The sequence below is a fragment of the Lates calcarifer genome, linkage group LG10, assembly GCF_001640805.2.
Source record: "Lates calcarifer isolate ASB-BC8 linkage group LG10, TLL_Latcal_v3, whole genome shotgun sequence".
NCBI lineage: Eukaryota > Metazoa > Chordata > Actinopteri > Centropomidae > Lates > Lates calcarifer.
Window position 1 is genome coordinate 22,313,868 of NC_066842.1, and position 19,352 is coordinate 22,333,219.

At 40.6% G+C, this 19,352-nt stretch overlaps 1 protein-coding gene across 1 annotated transcript; it reads right to left on the bottom strand.

The window, feature by feature from the left end:
• Positions 1-120: 120 nt before the first annotated feature.
• On the bottom strand, positions 121-19,286 carry aars1 (alanyl-tRNA synthetase 1). The gene is made up of 20 exons (XM_018703562.2): positions 19,132-19,286; positions 15,188-15,343; positions 14,831-15,019; positions 14,247-14,392; positions 13,264-13,455; positions 11,527-11,671; positions 10,480-10,625; positions 9,991-10,099; positions 8,988-9,138; positions 8,042-8,166; positions 7,229-7,373; positions 6,946-7,124; positions 6,152-6,265; positions 5,860-6,066; positions 5,400-5,584; positions 2,975-3,083; positions 2,332-2,445; positions 2,021-2,227; positions 1,522-1,635; positions 121-1,415 (listed from the first exon to the last, which is right to left on the bottom strand). The coding sequence occupies exons 2-20, from the start codon at positions 15,329-15,331 to the stop codon at positions 1,236-1,238; spliced, it is 2,901 nt and encodes a 966-aa protein (XP_018559078.1). The 5' UTR covers positions 15,332-15,343; positions 19,132-19,286; the 3' UTR covers positions 121-1,235.
• Positions 19,287-19,352: the final 66 nt, after the last annotated feature.

A 19,352-nucleotide genomic window follows, 5' to 3' on the forward strand; every position in this document is an offset into this window, starting at 1 on the left:
GAGATCTGAACTGACACTGACATCTGACACTTGATGTTTGGCTGTAGTCTATACACCTGCCTCCCTGACATTAATCACAGACACAAATACATCACACGTCTGCAAAGATCGATACAGGCATTAGCCATTTACCAGTTGCATTTATTCCATTCCTATAACATGACATTTCTCTGACATGAAACAGCTACAATGATAACATTCTGCATTGAATCAATATTAAATGTCAGGGAAATTAAGTTACACAGATTCATTATTGGACACATTTATGATCAGTTTATACAGACAATGAATTATTAATAAACTAAATGAAACCTGTTATTACACATGTCAGATAATGGCTTGTTATTTGAAAAGCAAGACTATGATACAGCTACTGCCGGTAAAAGTCCAACCAATCACAAGAGAGAACTCAGGGTTTTGCTCACACAGATGGACGGAGACACTGTCCAGAGATCAGATCAAAAGGCTTCAGTTAACAAAGGACATACTGCGAATACAGTACATAAACCATTTAAGACCTGGGCTGACTTTTCACTTTTCTTCCCGAGGCTGAGCTTTAGTGGTACAGGAAGCCAAAAGTTACTGCAGCCCTGAGCAAGCGGGAAAGAAAAAAGTGCTTTGGGGGTTGTTTCTAAATGAACAGAGCTCCGCTGAGATGAAACACAAACGCAGAGGCAGGATCAAAGTTCTAGAGTTTATCACGAGCCGACTTCGTGCTCACAGGTCTGAGTTTTTGTTGCTTCATCTGAGCTGCACAGTACTCACAGGAGGCTAAACTGATATCAGGTATGTCCCTTTTCTTTTCCTCTGTACACAGGCATGCAATGTGGACAGGCTCAAATCAGTTTCTCTAATCATCCACCACCCTTTCATTTAACTGCATGAAAAGTCCTTCTGATATACTCAAGCAAATTCCACAGAGATTAAATTTTCTTTTTTTCGGGGGGGGGGGGGGCAGTCAGCAAGTCATACTACCAATAAATCTACAAGTGGCTCATTTACTGCTGGCTGAGTGTCAGTGGTCATATGTCAAATGGCCAGAGCGAAAAGCCCAGAGGTTGTTTGTTTTCTAAATCTTTTCTAAGCCAAAAGGAGAAGAGGAGAGGAAGACGGAGGAAAGAAAGACGTATGTTTGATGACTTCAAACTCAGTTAAGACCCAGGATTTCCACTTCATTCCTCAACCACCATCATTTTCTCCTCTCTCCACCTCCTACACCGGTTCCCTCTCTTAACTTAGTTCTCTCCCAGTTTGAGTCGTGCAAATTCATTGGCCATCTGTAGAGCCTCCTGCAGGCACTGTGTGTTCCTTCCTGTGGCCTGGGCAGACATGTCTTTGCCGCCTCCTTTGCCGTCCAGCAGGGGGCACAATTCCTGAACCCACTCGCTGGCCTTCAGACCACGGTTGGCCAGGTCCTGGGGGGGGGGGGGGGGGGGATACAGGAGGTTAAAGACACGGCTGCTGAGAGAAGGCAAGGCTTCCTGCGCACTGTGCGGCTGGAGGAATGAGTGGGTGTGTTACCTGAGGGACTTGACACAGACAGGTGATCTTGCCAGCGTCGGGGTCTACGGTGAAGAGCATCGCAGCGGTCTGAGGGGACTGCGACTTCAGCAGCTTCAGTGACTCATTCAGAGCCTGACCGGGGGTGGATGTAAAGGACCAAAAAAAAATGGAGGGAGAAGGAGGGAAACAGTAGAAACAAGGAGGGAAGAAAGAAAAACAAGTCTCCTAATCAGCACTATTGATGTCTCAAGGTCAGAACTAATGAGCCGCAGAGCTGACTTGGTCCCGTGGCAATAACACAGTGAGATAAGCTATGAGACTGCCTGAGAAAATGTACAATACTGCAAAGATAAAGTGAATTTTAATTCTGTTTGCACTTTGCATTTGTGGTTTTTACAGGAAGCTAATGAAGTCTTAAGAGTTTGTATTATGGATTTACTCTGTGTCTATTTAGGATCCTCTTCCTTTTCAATACATTTAAATACACTAGATAGAACAACCCTGTCCCGACTCTCACCTTAGCTGAGGCTCCTGTCTCCATCTCCATGATGAGCAGGGTTTGGTTGGGGCTGCTTTCGATCACCTCCTTAGTCTTTTCCAGGACTCTCTTCTGGATATCAGCCTTGTAGTTGCGGTCCAGGTCGTCCATGGTCTTCTTCAGGCCCTTCAGAGTTTCCCTCATCTCGTCCTTCTGCCACTGGGAGATCACTGCTGTGCCTATCGACTGCAGAGGGGACAGACGTGTTGATACCACAGCACACTGCTGTTCTGCTATCAAGTTTTACTGGAACAAAAAAATAAATTTAAAAAAAAAAAAAAGTCTTTTACCTCAGTCATGTCAGCGATCTCTTTCTGTATGTCCTTGTTTGGGGCTGTCTGCTGCTTCACCTTGTCTCCTAGTGCAGCCAGAGACTGGAGCAGGGCATCTGCTTTCCTCTGGGCCTGGTGAGTATAACCGACAGGAGTGTGAGGGAGAAGAGAAAAAGAAAATAAAAATGCAGGGATAGATGAAGATAGATGAAGAAAGAAAAAGAAGAAGAAGAAGAGTGGTGGGAGTGAGAAGGAAGAGGAAAAGGCAAAAAGACAAAGAGGAGGATCAAACGGCAATTGTTGTCTAAAAATAGTGAAGATTAATTTGTCCTCGGGGCCTGGAGAGAGAGGAGAGAAATGCAAAAATGCTCCTCTCTGGATCCAAGTTCACCACAAGTCAAAAACAAGCTTAATTAAAGTTTCATCACTGGGTTTCTTTTTTGCACCAGGGACCAAAATAAGGCACACAGTCCCTCAGTCTAGGACTCATTTTCATTAAGTTAGTCGGTTATAGCACACCGTAACAAGCAATAATTTCATATTAGATCAACAAATACATGGTGGGAAAATAAATAAGTCTACTAAATATTAGCTTATCTCTTTTGTAGTGTAGGTGGATGTGTGTGAATGAGCATAATGCTGGAAGCGCGTGTGTCCTAACCTTCTGGGCTTCTGTTCCTGTCACAGCAACAATGCGGCGGATGCCCTTAGCGATGGCCTCCTCCGAGACGATGACAAATGGCGCAGCGTGACCTGAGTTCTGCAGATGGCTGTAGATAACAGAAACCAACAGCACAATACCAACAGTGTTACACAAGTGTGGGAGGCAGATGAGAAGGAGAGCGGAGAGGAGGAGAGGAAGAAGAGGAGGAGGAGGAGGAGCGGCAGAGAAAACATTACAAAAACAACAGCAGCAGGAACTCGGGATTCTTTGAAGTGGCTGCTGCATTAAAAACAACATCAAAGACAACATCAGGAAGCACAACAACAGTTTACTGAAATCTGAAGTGGCAAAAAAATGGCGGCGATGGTGGGACTTGCAATTAAAAAACAAACTTCATGCAAATGTCTCCTCCAGTGCTTAAATCCAAACCAGCTCTACTCTTACATATACAAAATACAGCCTGGAAATCATTTGAACTCCCTCAGTGACAAATGAAAGTCTTGCTATAATCTATGTCAGAGCGGGGGACGTCTAGGCATTCAGGTGGATTTTACAGCCAGGAGCAGAAACTGTTAAAGTCAGCAGAGCAAGTCTAATCGCTAGATTGAGCTCTACAAAATATTCAAGGCCTCATCTGCACAGAGACACGATCGTCTCACTGCCACAAATCCAATTAATGGGTTCCACTTTACACACCACCACTGGGCAGGTCTGACGCTTCTGGAAGCTGTTGGCTTCATGCAGATGCAGACATTTACTCAGAGACTACTCATATTCTTCATGTTCATCTGAGTTATGTGGCACACTTGACTCCAGTCAGAACATACACAGTAACTACCTGTAGGACATGAGATGTAATGGTGAACACACGCTTAAATCAAAGCGAGAGCTCAGGTGAGGAAAGTGTTTACTTGTACACAAGCACACTTTTGACTGACTGCAACACACACGGTCATTATGTGTAATGACAGGCGGTTATGGAGCACGGTCTGAGATTTCTGGGTATAAAATAATGAATATAAAATGATTTGAAGCTAGGTTAGCCAAGAATTACACTTGAGTCAACAGCTGAGATGGCAGTTAGCACTAATGTTCTACGCTAGTTATGTTACCTTTAGCAACAGTTTTGCTATGTTTTTTCTGGAGGATTTAGCTATGGCATCATGTACTTATGACTTACACTGGAATAACACACCAGGTTACAAAGATGTCGGTGCATCAAAATGGCTGTTTTTCAGTTTAAGATAACAGCAAAGTAAGAATCAGTTTGACAGTTTGCTTTCACTTTAGTGAAGGCTAACTATAGCTGTCTCACCAGCTAGCTTTCAAATGATAATTAGCTCTCTGTATGAAAAATTAAATAATCACAGAAATTAAACAGTCATCATTTCCACAGGGTTTATTCAATTTCAGTTCAATTCAGTTTTATTTATATAGCACTGAGTCACAGCAAAAGTCATCTCAAGGCACTTTTCATATAGAGCAGGTCTAGACCGTACTCTTTGGATTATTGTAATTAGGGGAGAGACCCAACAAATCCCACCATGAGCAAGCACTAGGCAATGTGTGATTTATTTATTTTATGGTTTTTAATCTAATCTTATTGTATTTTCAAAAGGTCAGGCTCCATTCTAAACTTAATTTGACTAAGTTATTTCACTTTCTGCCTGTAAGGCACTACAAGTCTGCTACTGTATTTTGTTATAGCTGCATCAAAAACCCCACAGAAAGGATGCATGTGTAACAGTGCAAGGAATGCAACCCAAGGCAAATAAGATCTAGTTTATAATTCTCTAATTTCTATTTTACTTTACCCATGATGCACCAACCATGGTCGGTGGAATACATTTGCAGAACAGTATGGTTATGAGGCTCAGTTTACCGTCAGTAGCACTTTGAAACAACATGAAAAGAAAAAAAAAAAATCAGGCTAAGGTTAAATATCACACAACTAAACATCAATGGCCAAACAGTGATATACTCACACTATACTGTTTTTTAGTCATTCTATAGTCTTTTATCAAGTATGGATCATCTGCACTTTTGACTGATACATAACCTGGAAACAGGAAATAGGAATTTCACAGTTGTGTTTCTACTTCCCTTTGTTGTCTCTGCGTTTGTGAACATATACACAACATGTATTTGACAATTTATGATCTAAATTTCTAGGGGAAAAACAGAGAGGTGAGAAACTAAATTTGGGATGAAAAATCTGACATTTATAAACCAGAGGGACTTGAGAACAAGCCGCAGACATCTTATCCACATGAGTTATGCTGTCATGCTTGTTTTTCAGTACTAACGTAGTGAAGTAAAGTGAACTAAGATGCTGACTGTATTTGCACTGACAGGTTGGTTAACATCCCCTGTCATGAATGAGCAGGAATGAATGAGAAAAGAAATAAAGCATTATACTCACGTTCCACCACAAAACTCAATGGAGGTGAGGGAGCCAGCAGCACTGCTGGGGTCATCCAGCAGGTCCTGAACGGGGATGCCAATAGATACGACTCGGACAGGGTCGGGGTAGGTCTCATCAAACACGGCGCGCAGACCCTGAATGGCCTTGGCTTCTGCTAGGGGGGCTTCCATGGCGTACACGGGCTGGACATGAAACATGAAACTAATCAAGATTGAAGGTTGGTACAAACACTTCATTGTCTCCTAAAGAGACAACCATTTACCTTCTTTACTTTCCCTTTACTTACTAAATTTCAGGAGGGTTTTTTAGCACCAATGTTAACAGTTGAGCTAGATCTGTCAAGTACATCAACATTATTCAGAGTAAAGAGATGTGTAAATCTTTTATTTGCAAGTTCAGTTAAGCTTAAATTCTGCTATCTGACAAGTGATTATTTTGTATGTATTCCCAAACTGACCTTAGCATCTCTTATCATGGCACAAGCGATCTCTTCAGTTCGGCGGATCTCCCCAGTGCTAAGGGCACCTTTAGCAGTAAAGTCAAAGCGAAGGCGGTCGGGAGCGACCAGGGAACCCCTCTGGTCCGCCTCTCCCAAAACTCCTCGCAGGGCAAAGTTCAAGATGTGCGTGGCAGTGTGGTTGCTCATGATAGGCCTACGCCGAGCCTGGAAAGAGAACGTGGATGGTTATTTGTCAGATAAAGAGCTCTATAAAACAGTAAGAGATGTCAAATCCTGTGTATGCTCTCACCTCATCTACATGTAAGGTAACACGGTCTCCAACCTTCAGCGTTCCGTAGACAGTCCCCACATGGAGAACATAACCTCCTCGAACCTGTGTATTCTTCACCGTGAACTCCATCCGCTGCAAACAGAAATACAGACAGAGAGACAGCATGGTAAGACATTTTTATGTCTGGCAGAAAAAAAGGAAAACATGCAATAAATGTAAAATCCTGTCAGTTTAGTTAGAAAGCTGGCTGATGCTTTGTAAATGTTCTGTTCCAACATTTGGAGATTAAATATACAATATTTAAAACTAACACCCGAGGGTTTTTGAAAAGTTGTAAGAACTTGTGTCAGATGTGGAGAACAAAGACTTATCAAGTTAGACAAGGTCTAGCAAGTCTTCACATCCACAGAATTGTTCGAAGAAAATATTGAGACGCAGAAAAGAAACAAAGTACTGATATTTGAATGGATTTGTTTTTTTGACAGACAGCCTTCTGCAAACTGCGATATGAATGTGTTCTCACACCATTCAAGCTCTCACTCATGGGACGAAGACAAGAACAATTTATCATCTTTTACCTTTTTCTTCTGTCAAAACTGTGATATTGTATTTGGCAGCCTTTGTTGCCTTGAAGAGGGTCTATTTGCCTGCAGGCATGTTTTCCACCAGCTATCAGACCCAGCAGGCCTATATAACCAAATGTTCAACACCAACTAAGTGTCAGCTCTGTAGATGAGATAGTGTGATTATCTTTTCTCCCCAATTTCCTTATTGGGGAGAAAAGATATTTTCTTTATTTCTGCTGCGCTTACATCCTCCGTGGTGTCATCCTCTCGAAGCATGTAGCCCTCGTCAAACGTCTGTCCACCCTGCTCAGCATAGAAGGAAGTCTGGTCAAGTAGCACCCCGCACTCCTGACCTGTGGTCACTTCATCGCAGAAGGCGCGGTCACGGCGCAGGGCCAGCACTGTAGCCGAGGCCTGCTGAAACTCTACACACACACACAGACAGGATGAGGCTCAGTATATTAATGTCCTGAATATACAGACATCCCACTGAACTGAGGTCTGTGGGTGAAAATGCCTTATCACTAACCATAGTTGCCGTTTTCTTCCGAGGTGTATTTGTATTTGGGAGAGTCATCTGTGGCAGGTATCTGCTTGTTTCTCAGCTCCTCGATGGCATAGATGTCCAACATGATGTGGTCCTCATCGCCTGCGCCCTTACCCTGGGACTTCAACTATAAACACAAACTTGTATAACTTATCCAGAGAAATTACTGCAACATTAATTGAAAAAGTGACATAATTAGAGCATTTCTGGTAACTGGTACTAAACTTAAACTAAACTTAGACTTGAATCCATGTCTCTCTGACAATGCTGACAAAAAACAGACACTACAAGCTTCACAAAGTTAGGATTTACGTAAGTTATTAGTATTTAATGCCCTTATATTATATAGGTGGACTTCATATGCTGGTAAATCAGTCTACTTGACAGGAGAAAAAAATCAGTGCTTAGTTTATCAAACTCCCCATCTGGCAGGGAGCAGAACTGCAGTGCCAGTATGCAGAGTACACACACTGGTTCACTGGGATGTGTTGGAAGGCAGTATGAGGCTGCAGTATTACAGAAAAGAAATCAATCTTTCTGCTAAATCAAACAACAAGGGATTATAGCTGGGCTGTAAAGTAAATGAGGGTTTATTTAAACAGCAGGTGCATGGCCTCTGATTCTGACTTACAGTGCAATACTGAAGAACGCTGAGACACAGCAAAATAGTTTACCCATGGGAATGGACACAAAACACTGCGCAGTGGAGTTTCCCCTCACACGGCATTCAAGGCCAAATTCAAACAATCAGTGGATATCAGAAGGTTTCCTTCATCGCTCTCCACCCTTCCTCACCTGTGCTGCCTTTTTCTCCTCCTCAAAGGCAGCCATGTCCACCCCCATGCCTTTCTCCTCGGCGATGAGGGAGGTCAGGTCCAGAGGGAAGCCGTATGTGTCATACAACAGCCATGCTGTGTCACCTGGACACACAGAGAGAAACATGCTGTTTGAAATGCAGGAGAGGTGTCAGTCTGAAGCAACAATGCTTGAAGACTCAAGCAAACAGTAAACATATTACTGATACAAAACAATGCAGGCATCATCTCTGTCAATCAGTGAGAAGTTACATGTGAAAATCACAAAGTTTCAGGTGTGTGCTATTATTGTATTTCCAACAATGAAAATGCATTCTGCAAGGGCACAGTCTGTCAGGCTTGTATTTTGGCATCTGTAGTGTTTCATTTTGGCTGAGCGCACAAACGATGCCATCACCCCTTAGGAACACAGAAGAAATTAATTAGAGGTAGGTGACAGTCTGTCAGAGAAATCCAGTACAGTGTACACCCACAACCCTGGAGAACATTTTCAAGAGAAGTTGGATGTACAGCAATTTTTTATGTCGTGAATTTATGGTGGGGGGAAAAAAAAAATCAACTATTAGGATTTTAGCTTTTCTAATTGCAGTCTACAGAGTATTTTTAAGTACTGAATGAGAAACATTTGAGATATCAAGCATGACGGTCAGACAGATGGATGAAGGAAGAGACCGATCCATGTTGTCAACAAAAAGAAAAAAAGAGAAATGACAATAGGAGGAGGGAAGGAGTGATAGAGAGAAGTGCAGAGAGAAAGTAATGTGGGTGGTCAGTTGAGATCAAAGGCAGAGAGAGGAGGGAGAAGATATTTTTTTTGAAGCAGATTCAAAAAACATGACGATGTTAAAATAAACCTAAGCTCTTGCCACTAATATCAGGTAGGACATGTCATGCGTACACATACAAGCAATAACACTGTGTCTTACCAGGGATGGTCTTGCTGTCTCCTAGACTCATGATCTTCCTATCAAGGATACGGCGTCCCCTGCTGAGTGTTTTGAGGAACTGCGTCTCCTCCTCATTAATAATGTCCTTCACCATTTCTGGGTCTTTCTTCAGCTCTGGGAAAGCATCACCCTGAAGAAGAGTGACGCCATATGGGGATTGATGGCATGATGGAGGAGGATTGGAGAGGGAGAAGCAGAGAGATGAGATGGAAGAACAGAAATATGCACCTTTTACAGTGACTGAAAGAGAGTACAGGGCGTCTGCACAGTTTATGAGGTTCTTTTTAAAGATCTTAACAAAGAAATTTGAATACAGAGTCTGTTCCAATACCCACACTTGAGGGCTTGAGCACTCAAGTGCACATTCATGCAATGCCAGGTAGTGGGCAAAAGCGTCCAGTGCTGGCAAAAGCCAATTCGCAGTACACGCAACCCACACTGGATACATAATGCTACACTAATACCACTCTAAAGTGGTATCAGAGCCAAGTGTATCCTACAATTTAATTCCATCTGCTGTGCTATTTCTATGCAGTTGTTGGCAGTAATGTGGCTGTAGGCTGATTTTGGGACAGTAGGACAGACCATAATCAATAGACATAAGGAAAGTGAAGTGCTGAAATGCTGGATTCAGCAGTTCTCTGGTTCCTCCCACAGTTCAAAGACATGCAGGTTAGATTAATTTGTGACTATAAATTTCTAGGTGGGAGTGGTTGTCTGTCTATGTCAGCCCTGTGACAGACTGGCCATCTGTCCAGGGTATAAGGGATGGATGGATAATAATGTAATACAACATTACTGCCCAGCAATTCCCACTGCAGTCTAAGACACTAAGCACAGCACACAGGACTTTTTGAACATGACATAATTTTAAAAATCACCTGAGACAGAAAAAGAAAAAATATTTGGCTCGGTCAAGACCAAAATAAAACAGGAGATACAGTGAAATAAAAACAAGGAAGGTGGAAAAAGAAAATCTCACCAGGGAATCCACCACCACATCCACCAGGGAGGCAAAAAAGCCTCTCTGAGCTCCCAGCTTCTCATGGGAATAACGGACTGCACGACGCAGGATCCTCCTCAACACGTACCTAACATGATGAAAACAACAAAAGACTAGTGAAGTAGTACTAGTGAAGCAGTGACATATTAAAAATTATCTATAAAACTTTGTATTCACTGCCACTCTGTCTGAAACCTAGTGCAGTTTTACAATATTCTTCAAACTCTGTGGTGTGTTTGTCAGTACTGAAACATCAAATCACAGCAGAAATTTGTAAATATAATACCTATAGTACCTCAAGGACTAGCACACTAGTTTATGCCAGCATGTAAAGACATTTGTTGTTGTTGTCCATTAACAAACTACAGTATACTGTGCTTGACTTTCTACAGATGCTGTATATGCTTAAGATATTTCTTAAGTGTTCCAATTCCCTCCATTTTTTGCTTGGAAATGTTCATGTCTCACCCTCTTCCTGTGTTGTCAGGCCGGCCACCGTCAGACAAGGCGATGGTGATGGTGCGGGCGTGGTCAGCCAGGACACGGTAGGCCATGTCGATACCATCAGCATCCTCAGCACCTACTTTACCAGTGTAAGGTCGAGCACCTGTACCCTGAAACAAACACAAATTATGTTTTGACTGTGTACTAGATCAGTGGTTTCCAACTTTTTCCAACTTCCAATATTTTTTTTGCAGTTTCCTTTTTTCCAGTAGTTTTGGTGAGGTATGCAGTCATACTACCACTTAAACTATGTATCCATTATTTTGACATCTCTGCTCAACAGTTTGCTGCAAACACTGTTACTGTATACTAGAGATCAGTCTCACAAATCTATTTTTGTGTTTATATTAAATCTGAATACAAATAGTTGGATATATTTCTTTTATTGATCATATTATTTATTTCTTCACATCTTTTTACACAGAATCTGGTTAGGAATCACTGTATTAGATTACTGTGTTTTTTTACATCACCTCAGGTAGGGAGGATTTGGGGCACACTGCATGCCAAATTTAACTCTGGTACGAATATTGCTTTTGTCAACGTAGCAGTTTACAAGTGTGCCACGTGTGCTCTGTGCTGGTACTTGTACTTGTGTATACCTTGAACCATGCAATAAAACAGCAAATGAATGAAATATTGTTATGCAGCGGACTGTGTTCAATTTCTCCATGACTATGTGAACACTGCAAAATAATTACAGCTAAAACAATGTTAACTGTTTTAATGGCATAAATGAGAGATTAGCCAAAATCAACACCAAATGTATTTTTCAGGTTCTTGGGCAAGATCAAATTTCATGTAACATTGATGTTTAAGGTGGCATTTGCAGTTGCTAAGATCCCATGCTGAGGAACCAGCAGCCTTGAGGTTTAGATAGAGTAGACAGATGTGACCATTAATTCTGTATTAAAAAGTATACCAGCAGATTTTCCTAACACATGTATACTTCTATTCATTTACACAAATTTGTAAATGAATAGAAGTATTTGTATTTGGGCATTTCAGTACCTTCTGAATGGCTTCAAAGTATGGGATGAAGAGATCAGTGTCGTAATTGGACATTTTGTTCTGCAGTACAGACACCAGGCGCTCCAGACCCATCCCTGTGTCAATGCTCTTCTTGGGCAGCGGCTTCAGCTCTGTCTCTGACTCTCTAAAGGGGGTGGAGAGGGAAACAAATTAATGACACTCACTCACTGATCAGTAAATTAGTATATGACAAAGCAATCTTGTAATGGGACACATGTTTTTCCTGTTGTGAGCATGTGTAAGAATTTTACCAACCCACTGTTCTACAGTGGAATCTGATTTATTTGGAAGTTCTACTTTCCAGTTTGTTAAAAGGAGGATCATACAGTTCTGTTCAGTTTACGTCAAACTTTGTATTATTTGTAATACAAGCGATTATTCACCTTTTCAATACCCACAACATTTCTGTTATGAGTCTTCTCTATCAGAAACCAGATGAATAGTCTTAATTCCCTGACATGAAATAGGTCTACTGTTGAGATGGACACTTATAGAATCAGATTACTTGTAAATACCAGGTAAACAACTACAATTGTCTTTGGACTGCTCAAACAATAGAATGAACTTGTATGGAAAAAGGGTGTGTACATTTGATTCAGTATCTGCACTGCATACTGTACAAAACAGATGATGATAAAGGTGTGTCCAAATTCCAACTTCCATCACTTGATGTTAATGGAGTTTGGTTTATGTTAAGGTGTGTTACTGTCACAAAGCTTGTGATCGTTTTAATGTTCTTTACACAACCCACTGAACTGGTTACAGGGCTAAACTGAGTTGAGAGCCACAGTCATATACAGAGTTTTGCAGATCTGTTGTAGGTTTTGTTTTGTTCACCCTATCACCAGACTAGTTTGTTGGAAATATACAAAAAAAAATCAGATGCATGACAATCAGCTGAAAAAATCTTAATAATCATCTGCCTGGAGACTGATATCAACACTGCACTCACTGTACTCTCTGACACAGAAGTGAAAATTAGCTTGGCTAGCTAGCTTAGCAGATATCAGTAAAAGCCATCTCATTTTTTTTTGACTGATGAATTTCTGTTGACTTTGTGGTTTGGTGGTCTTTAAATCACATACTTAAATGTATTAAATTATAAACTAATGTATTATACTGATTTCAATATAAATATAAATGTAAATAAAATAAAGCTAATTTTCTTAAACAAACTAGTTCAAATGGACGAGACAGCTGAGAGTACACATTTTGTTGATAGATACTGCAGTTTCTCTCTGCTTAACAGTTTACCTCTGAAAACTAACTTTTAAGGATAGTAATGGTGTGAAAGTGATCAGGGAACAACAGATGACAAAGCAACACTCAGGATTAGTGCAGTCACACGGCCATGACTACACTAATCCTGACATGAAGCAAGAATATGTAAACAAATGCAATGAGCCAGAAAGATTTAACATTTATTCCAAATGCATTGCCAACAATGTTTTATTTTAGAATACCTGTAAGTAAGCGCCAGTGTGTGAATAATTGCGCCAGTTTGACCAGAAAGTCTTAAAACAATGGGAACTGAAAAATGAATGAGCTGCTTTTTTATTCTGCAAAAGCATAACTGTGGTTCATAAATCATTAGAAATGAAGGGGCTGTCCTACAGTATATGACTGAACTGACATTTGATTTGTGAGGTAAATATACCGCCCGTTAAGACCTTTTAATGTAATCTCATCAGTCACCTCTGTGTGTGAGACTGTTACCTGTTGAACTGGATGAACACCAGGTTCCAGATCTCCAGGACGTTGGGGTCATCCATGTTCACCAGATGAGCGGCGTCTCTCCCTCCGATGCGGTCGAAGTGGATCTCACTGCAGGGCCCGCAGGGACCAGTGTCTCCCATCTCCCAGAAGTTATCTTTCATGCTGCCAGGCAGGATGCGAGCCTCATCCATCCTGAGATAAACAAAGCAAACACAGACAGAGATTTCATTGTATCAGTATCAGTATCAGTATTATTAAAAATGAAGTTGTTCGTTGTGATGTGTGAATATTAGTATAATAATTAGTGTAATTTATTTGATTCATATGTAACTATTTACCTTATATCTATATGATTGTTTTATAATTGCCTGATTATTTAAAGAGAGATTGAGAGAAGATTTGAGAATAAAGAGAAGACATCTGTGTGACTGTGAAGACACGTCTGAGGACCAATATTCACAACATAATCTTAGAAATCAGAACAACAGACACATGGTTAACAAAAGAACAGTAGTCTATTACTTAAATAAATAGTAAATAACTGCACCAAGGTTGACTCACCAGGGGGAAAATGCTTCATGTAAAGATAAAATGATGAGACAGGGAGTTAAAGAAATGGATTGAGAGAATCTTCTAGGCTATTGTTGTGAGAAGTATGGTGGTTCACTGGGACTTGGAGAGGGGAAGAAAGACAGTTCCCCAGGGAAAGATCACAGATTATGCAATTACTTTAAATAGAGGAAGATACATGGTAGCTGTTGTGAGGCACTCATGCGCTACTCATTCGAGTACAATACATGATTTGTAAAAAGAGTTGGAAATTATTCGTAGGGGGGCCATCAGGTACTCCCAGGCGATAATGCAGAGCATGAAAAATAAGTCACAGTGGGCCGTGATTTTAAACAGTAACTCAAATAAGCCCAACAGCAAATGCCTTTATCTGACACATTTACAAATACATCTCATTAACAAGCTAGTCTTACCCTAAGTCGATCCAGATCTGTTTGCACTCCAGGTCAGGCTCCAGGCCTGCGTCAGCATTACCCCCAAAGTAGGTGACATACAGACGGTCTATGGAAATACCAAACTCCTCGGTCAGCAGCTCCAAGGCCATCTTACAGGCCAGTTGCTGCAGAGGAAGGTGGGAAGATGCAGAATGAGCAGAGAAAAGAATGAGAGGAGACAGGAGACAATGAGACAGAAGCATCAAGCACAAACACTCACACACACATAAAAACTGATTCACATAGGAATATAATAATAATAATAATAATAATAATAATACTTTATTGATCCTTGACAGGAAATTGCTTTGTTACAGGAGCAGCACACCACCATCACCAAATATAAGTTAAGATCAAATTAAAAGAGACAAGTGTAATCACGAAGGAAGAAAAACAAAGAAAAACAAGAGCAAAACAAGAGCCATACAAAATATACAGAAAATTACACTATTAACATTGTATTGCAGTGTCTAGCAATACACAGCATATTGCACGTAAATGGATATTTAAAGTTGTTACTGTTTAGGCTTTTAAATTAATTCACAAATTTGGTGACATAATACCTTAAAGTAGTCCCCAAAGGACCAGGACCCCAGCATCTCGAAGAAGGTGTGATGGTAGACATCTTTACCCACATCATCCAAGTCATTGTGTTTGCCTCCTGCACGGATACACTTTTGGGTGTTGGCAGCACGACGCAGCCTGGCCATAGGGTGGGATGGATCAATGGTGTTGAGGAAGATGGGCTTAAACTATGAGAAAAGGGTACAAAAAGAAATTTTTTGAGTTGTGTTCTATTTAAAGTTTGCTACAAGAACCTTAGAAATCAAATAATTGTAAATCAGTATAGAAAAATGAGAAAGCATGAAAAAGAGAGGGACAGATATTTGGGAAAGACGTGGAGCCATAGAATAGTGTACCTGGTTCATGCCAGCATTGGCGAAAAGCAGCGTGGGGTCGTCCAGTGGGATGGTGGATGATGAGTGGACGTACTGGTGCTCATGGCGACGGAAGAAGTCAATGAACTTCTCACGGATTTGAGCTGCACTCAAAGAGGAGTCCATTCTGAATCAACTCTGTATAAAAATACACAAAAAAGGAAATAAATACTGTAGCCTTCAAGCATGTTTAAATGGATGGTTCTCAAGGACATTAGCAATTTTTAATTTAGCTCCATGTCCAAATTAAATTGTTCTAGGTCCCTGACTGTGTTTCACAACATGAAGATTTAATTATGTATTATGCGTTACTAGAACAGCTAACAGCATGGTGCAAAAACAGAAACTGGTTTGAATATGACACTCCAAGGAGCTGGACCTAGTTAAATGGAAACAAAGGAAGATAAATCATTTGGTCTCATGAAAACCAACATTTGTTGTTTAATTGAATAAAAAGTCAAAATGTTACAGTTCAGTTCCCTGTGAATTACAACAGGAAAAGGCAAAAGGTCTGCAGGCAGCAGTCATCAAAGGTGGGCTCTCACTACTCCTGCAACCACTCTGGACTGGACTGCCAACTTGGCAGTTAACACTGACCCTGTGTCTGCAGAGTGCAGACTAGCAACTGGCCATAACTAACAACAGCTCTTACTGTATATGTGGACAAACATGGATGAACTCTTCCAGTGTGATACTGGCAACAATAATAACATGGACAGGAACTGAGTTGGTGAGATGGGGCTGATAAACACTGCATACCATGGCATCTGGACATTGCAAGACGTGACTGTTCATTGTCAACACTAGAAATAAATTTATGTGGAGAGGGTTTTTTGTAAAATATGTGATTCATCCCCTAGGCTCTCAAACAGGGATAACAGAGACACTACCACATTGCTACACTCCCATTTCGGTCAAACATTTTTTCTGTTAATTTTTGTGAAGGGCGTTTGGCTTAAAGGCACCAAAGAACCTTAAAGCAATTACACCAGTTACAAACCAGTTTAACCAGCTTGGCCTTTACTGCAAATCAGCCATTTGCCCCCAGGTCTTAGTTGTCTCAACACATATTATTTAAGATATGGGAAGGATTTTTATTTAGGCCTGTAATAACATGGGTGATATGATAGTACATAATTTGATAGAATATAAATTTGCCAACTGTCAGAGATTTTGCCCTACTGTTTATCATAGTAGCCATAGCCTCAATATCTGTGGCTGTATTAAAACATTTTGGACAATGTTGCCAATTACTGAGCAGGACTGCTTTATTGTAATGCTGACTTTTTTTTATAGGAATTTCTGCATTAATGTCATGAAGATACTTGATAAGCCAGGTATTTAATTTTCCAGATAAGGCACAAACATACCATCGATACATCAAACAAGTGGTTTTTAACACCCTATCATGTAGACCATTTAATAAATGTATACTTCTTATACTGCATAAGTGCTAAACAGAGGGTAAAGCATGAATAATTTATCACATCACACCATATACAGGAATGTGAATTTTTGTTAATTACATATTTTGACCCATAGCCTATCATCAAGACAGTTTTACGCTATGTGTCCTGACAGGCTGTCTTAACAGAGATATTCTACTCTACATTTTCCTCCAACCTTTCTCTCCTCCTCTCATAAACCAACTGCAGCTAAGGAATCCTGTGAGGTAGGTGAGGCTTTTCATGCTGCAGTGCACTGTAATCAAACTGACAATATGTTTGTACCAGTCAGTTTTAGATCTGAATGTGTGACAGCATAGCGTTGTCATATTACTGCAGTATTGCATCACTCAATTGCTCATCTTACTGATGATTTGGCTTTTCTAAGGTTCTTTGAGCTTTTTAAAATCTAAATTCCATACAGACAACAGCCTCAAGGCTTGAATGCATTCATGGTAAACTTTGCAACCATGGGTGCTCACAAAGGATATAGTTTGGTGAGATAAAACTTTTGTAGTGTTTAGGATTTGCAGCTGCCATGAAGTACCTAGGAAGGCCTATGGGAGCAGCCATGAGGGAAGGCAGGAAAAAATGTATAAGCGGTTGAGAGGTTTTGATGGTATTGCTAACAATAACATAACAATTGTGATAGTCAATTAATAATTCAACTCATTTATCATTTAAAATGCCAAACATTGCTGGATCCAGGTTACCAAGTGTGGGGATTTGCTGCTTTCCTGTTGACATTATAGTAAATTTGACACCTTTTCAATTTGAAGACACACCTATTTTTAATATATTTTCTAATGTTTTATAGGTCCTATTAATAATATCTTTATCTAAAAGGTTGACAGAGATCATCATTAGGTATAGCCACACTCCTCATTCAGTAATATATTGTGTTGTGAAAGCAATATATAAATATCACTCCTATAAAAAAAATAAATAAAATAAATATCCATAACGCTTGTGAAGGACAATGCATTATTTTGATAGGTCACAACTAAGTCAAAACTAACTAACTCAAAACTTGCTTTTCCCTCTTGCCTGTGATTCCATTACTGGCCACAAATTCCACTTTTTAGCTCCTCAAATAGTTACTTCAGTGAAGACACCGGATCGTGTCGTGTCTTTGATTGTTCTGTGTTTCTTTCATTTTTCTTGTGTGTCATAAGTTAGGGATGTTTTTCCACATCTCCTCAGAGACCTAAGTCTGGACGAAAAGCTCACTGAGCCACTGCATATGATACTGGTGTGCAAATATTGACTAGATTATTGAAACATCATTTTATGACAGTTTGTTATACTAAGTGTTAAGTTAGAGAAAGATACAAAATTTTGTAGCGTAACATGAATCTGCAATCACACAAGAAAAGACAATTTCTGTAAGACACTAGCTAGCTAAATCCAAGCCTTGAAATACATCTGTAGGATTTGAACTCAGTTCAAATGTTTCTCTTATAACCAAGCACCACAACCACAATATCACAATGATCAGTATGGTGCCTATAATTAACAGCAGAATTTAATTCCCCTTGGTGGACCCAATTGTAAACTAGCTGGCAAAGGAAATCACACAGCTGGTGCATTCTGCTCCCTAGGGTCAGCAAGTGACAAGTAAACAACTACCGTCCCCATCCTGACTACAAAACCACCTTGCTGGCAACCAGACAAAGTTGACACATTGGAGTGATGGGATGGAAATTTCAGCCTCTATGAAGAACAGACTGCTTGAAAGTAGTGTGTTGTAAAAGGGCTTATTGCAAGGCAGATGAGACTCAGGGATGCAGGAAATAAGATCCAATAACTGATAATAGAAGATTACATTAATAAGAGCGAAAATTGTGCAGTTTTAAACAAGCAAAATGCAAATTAGGACCAATAACAATTCGTGTTTGTATTTGCAGTCACCGCTCTGACAGAGACCTAAATACTGAAACTAATATCATTGTGTCCACAGAGTCAAAATCCAGATTAGTCAGTGGAGCAGCCCTGTGCTGACCACCTCAAACATACCAGAATTTATCTTAATGACATCCACCAAGGCTGGTGGAGGGCTACAAAAAATGACTAAAACGAGTTATATCTATTATGAAGCAGAAGGTTACATTCTCTTTCTCTTGCTGACTAAAAGCAGTTCACTTAAGCTACCTTTGCAACTCTGTTATAAATAACCGCGCTGGTGTCACTGAATATAAAATAATGCCTGTCGTGTGAGACAACATCATTACTCTCAGGCTACTTCTAAAGACCAAAATGCTGCATTATAAGATCAGCTGATTGCAAACTGCTGTGTTGGACAGAGGAAGAAGCTTGACAAGCTGTCGTTAGCAAGCTAAATGTTAGCCAGACAAGCTACCCCTTTACATTTAGCCTTTGAGAGAGATTTCAACACAAAACTGTAACAGAACCCCCACTTTACTGAATGGTAAGGTGGATTTTATCTATTTCAACGGCGCTTTAGCAAAGAACAATACTCACAGAAGTCGCTATTCTCGCAGAATGAATCCGGTACAGTTCCCAAACACACTGCTTTAGCCCACGCTGCTCGACCAGAAGGAAAGGACCGAGTCAGTGAACACGCCCAAGGCAGCCGTCTATTGGTCCGGCGCACCGGCACCTCGGAATACTTCAATCTCTATTGGACCAGTACACTGTCAATCTTAGCCGAGCCCGCCACATCAGTGGTACGAACTTCCCTG

Bases quoted from the DNA above. Each gene is read 5' to 3' on its own strand.
- aars1 (XM_018703562.2), bottom strand. From the start codon at position 15,331: ATGGACTCCTCTTTGAGTGCAGCTCAAATCCGTGAGAAGTTCATTGAC. The intron at 10,100-10,479 runs GTGAGACATGAA...TCATCATGTTAG, and splicing joins CCTGACAACACAGGAAGAGG to GTACGTGTTGAGGAGGATCC. The intron at 7,374-8,041 runs GTGAGGAAGGGT...TTGTGTTTATAG, and splicing joins AGGAGAAAAAGGCAGCACAG to TTGAAGTCCCAGGGTAAGGG.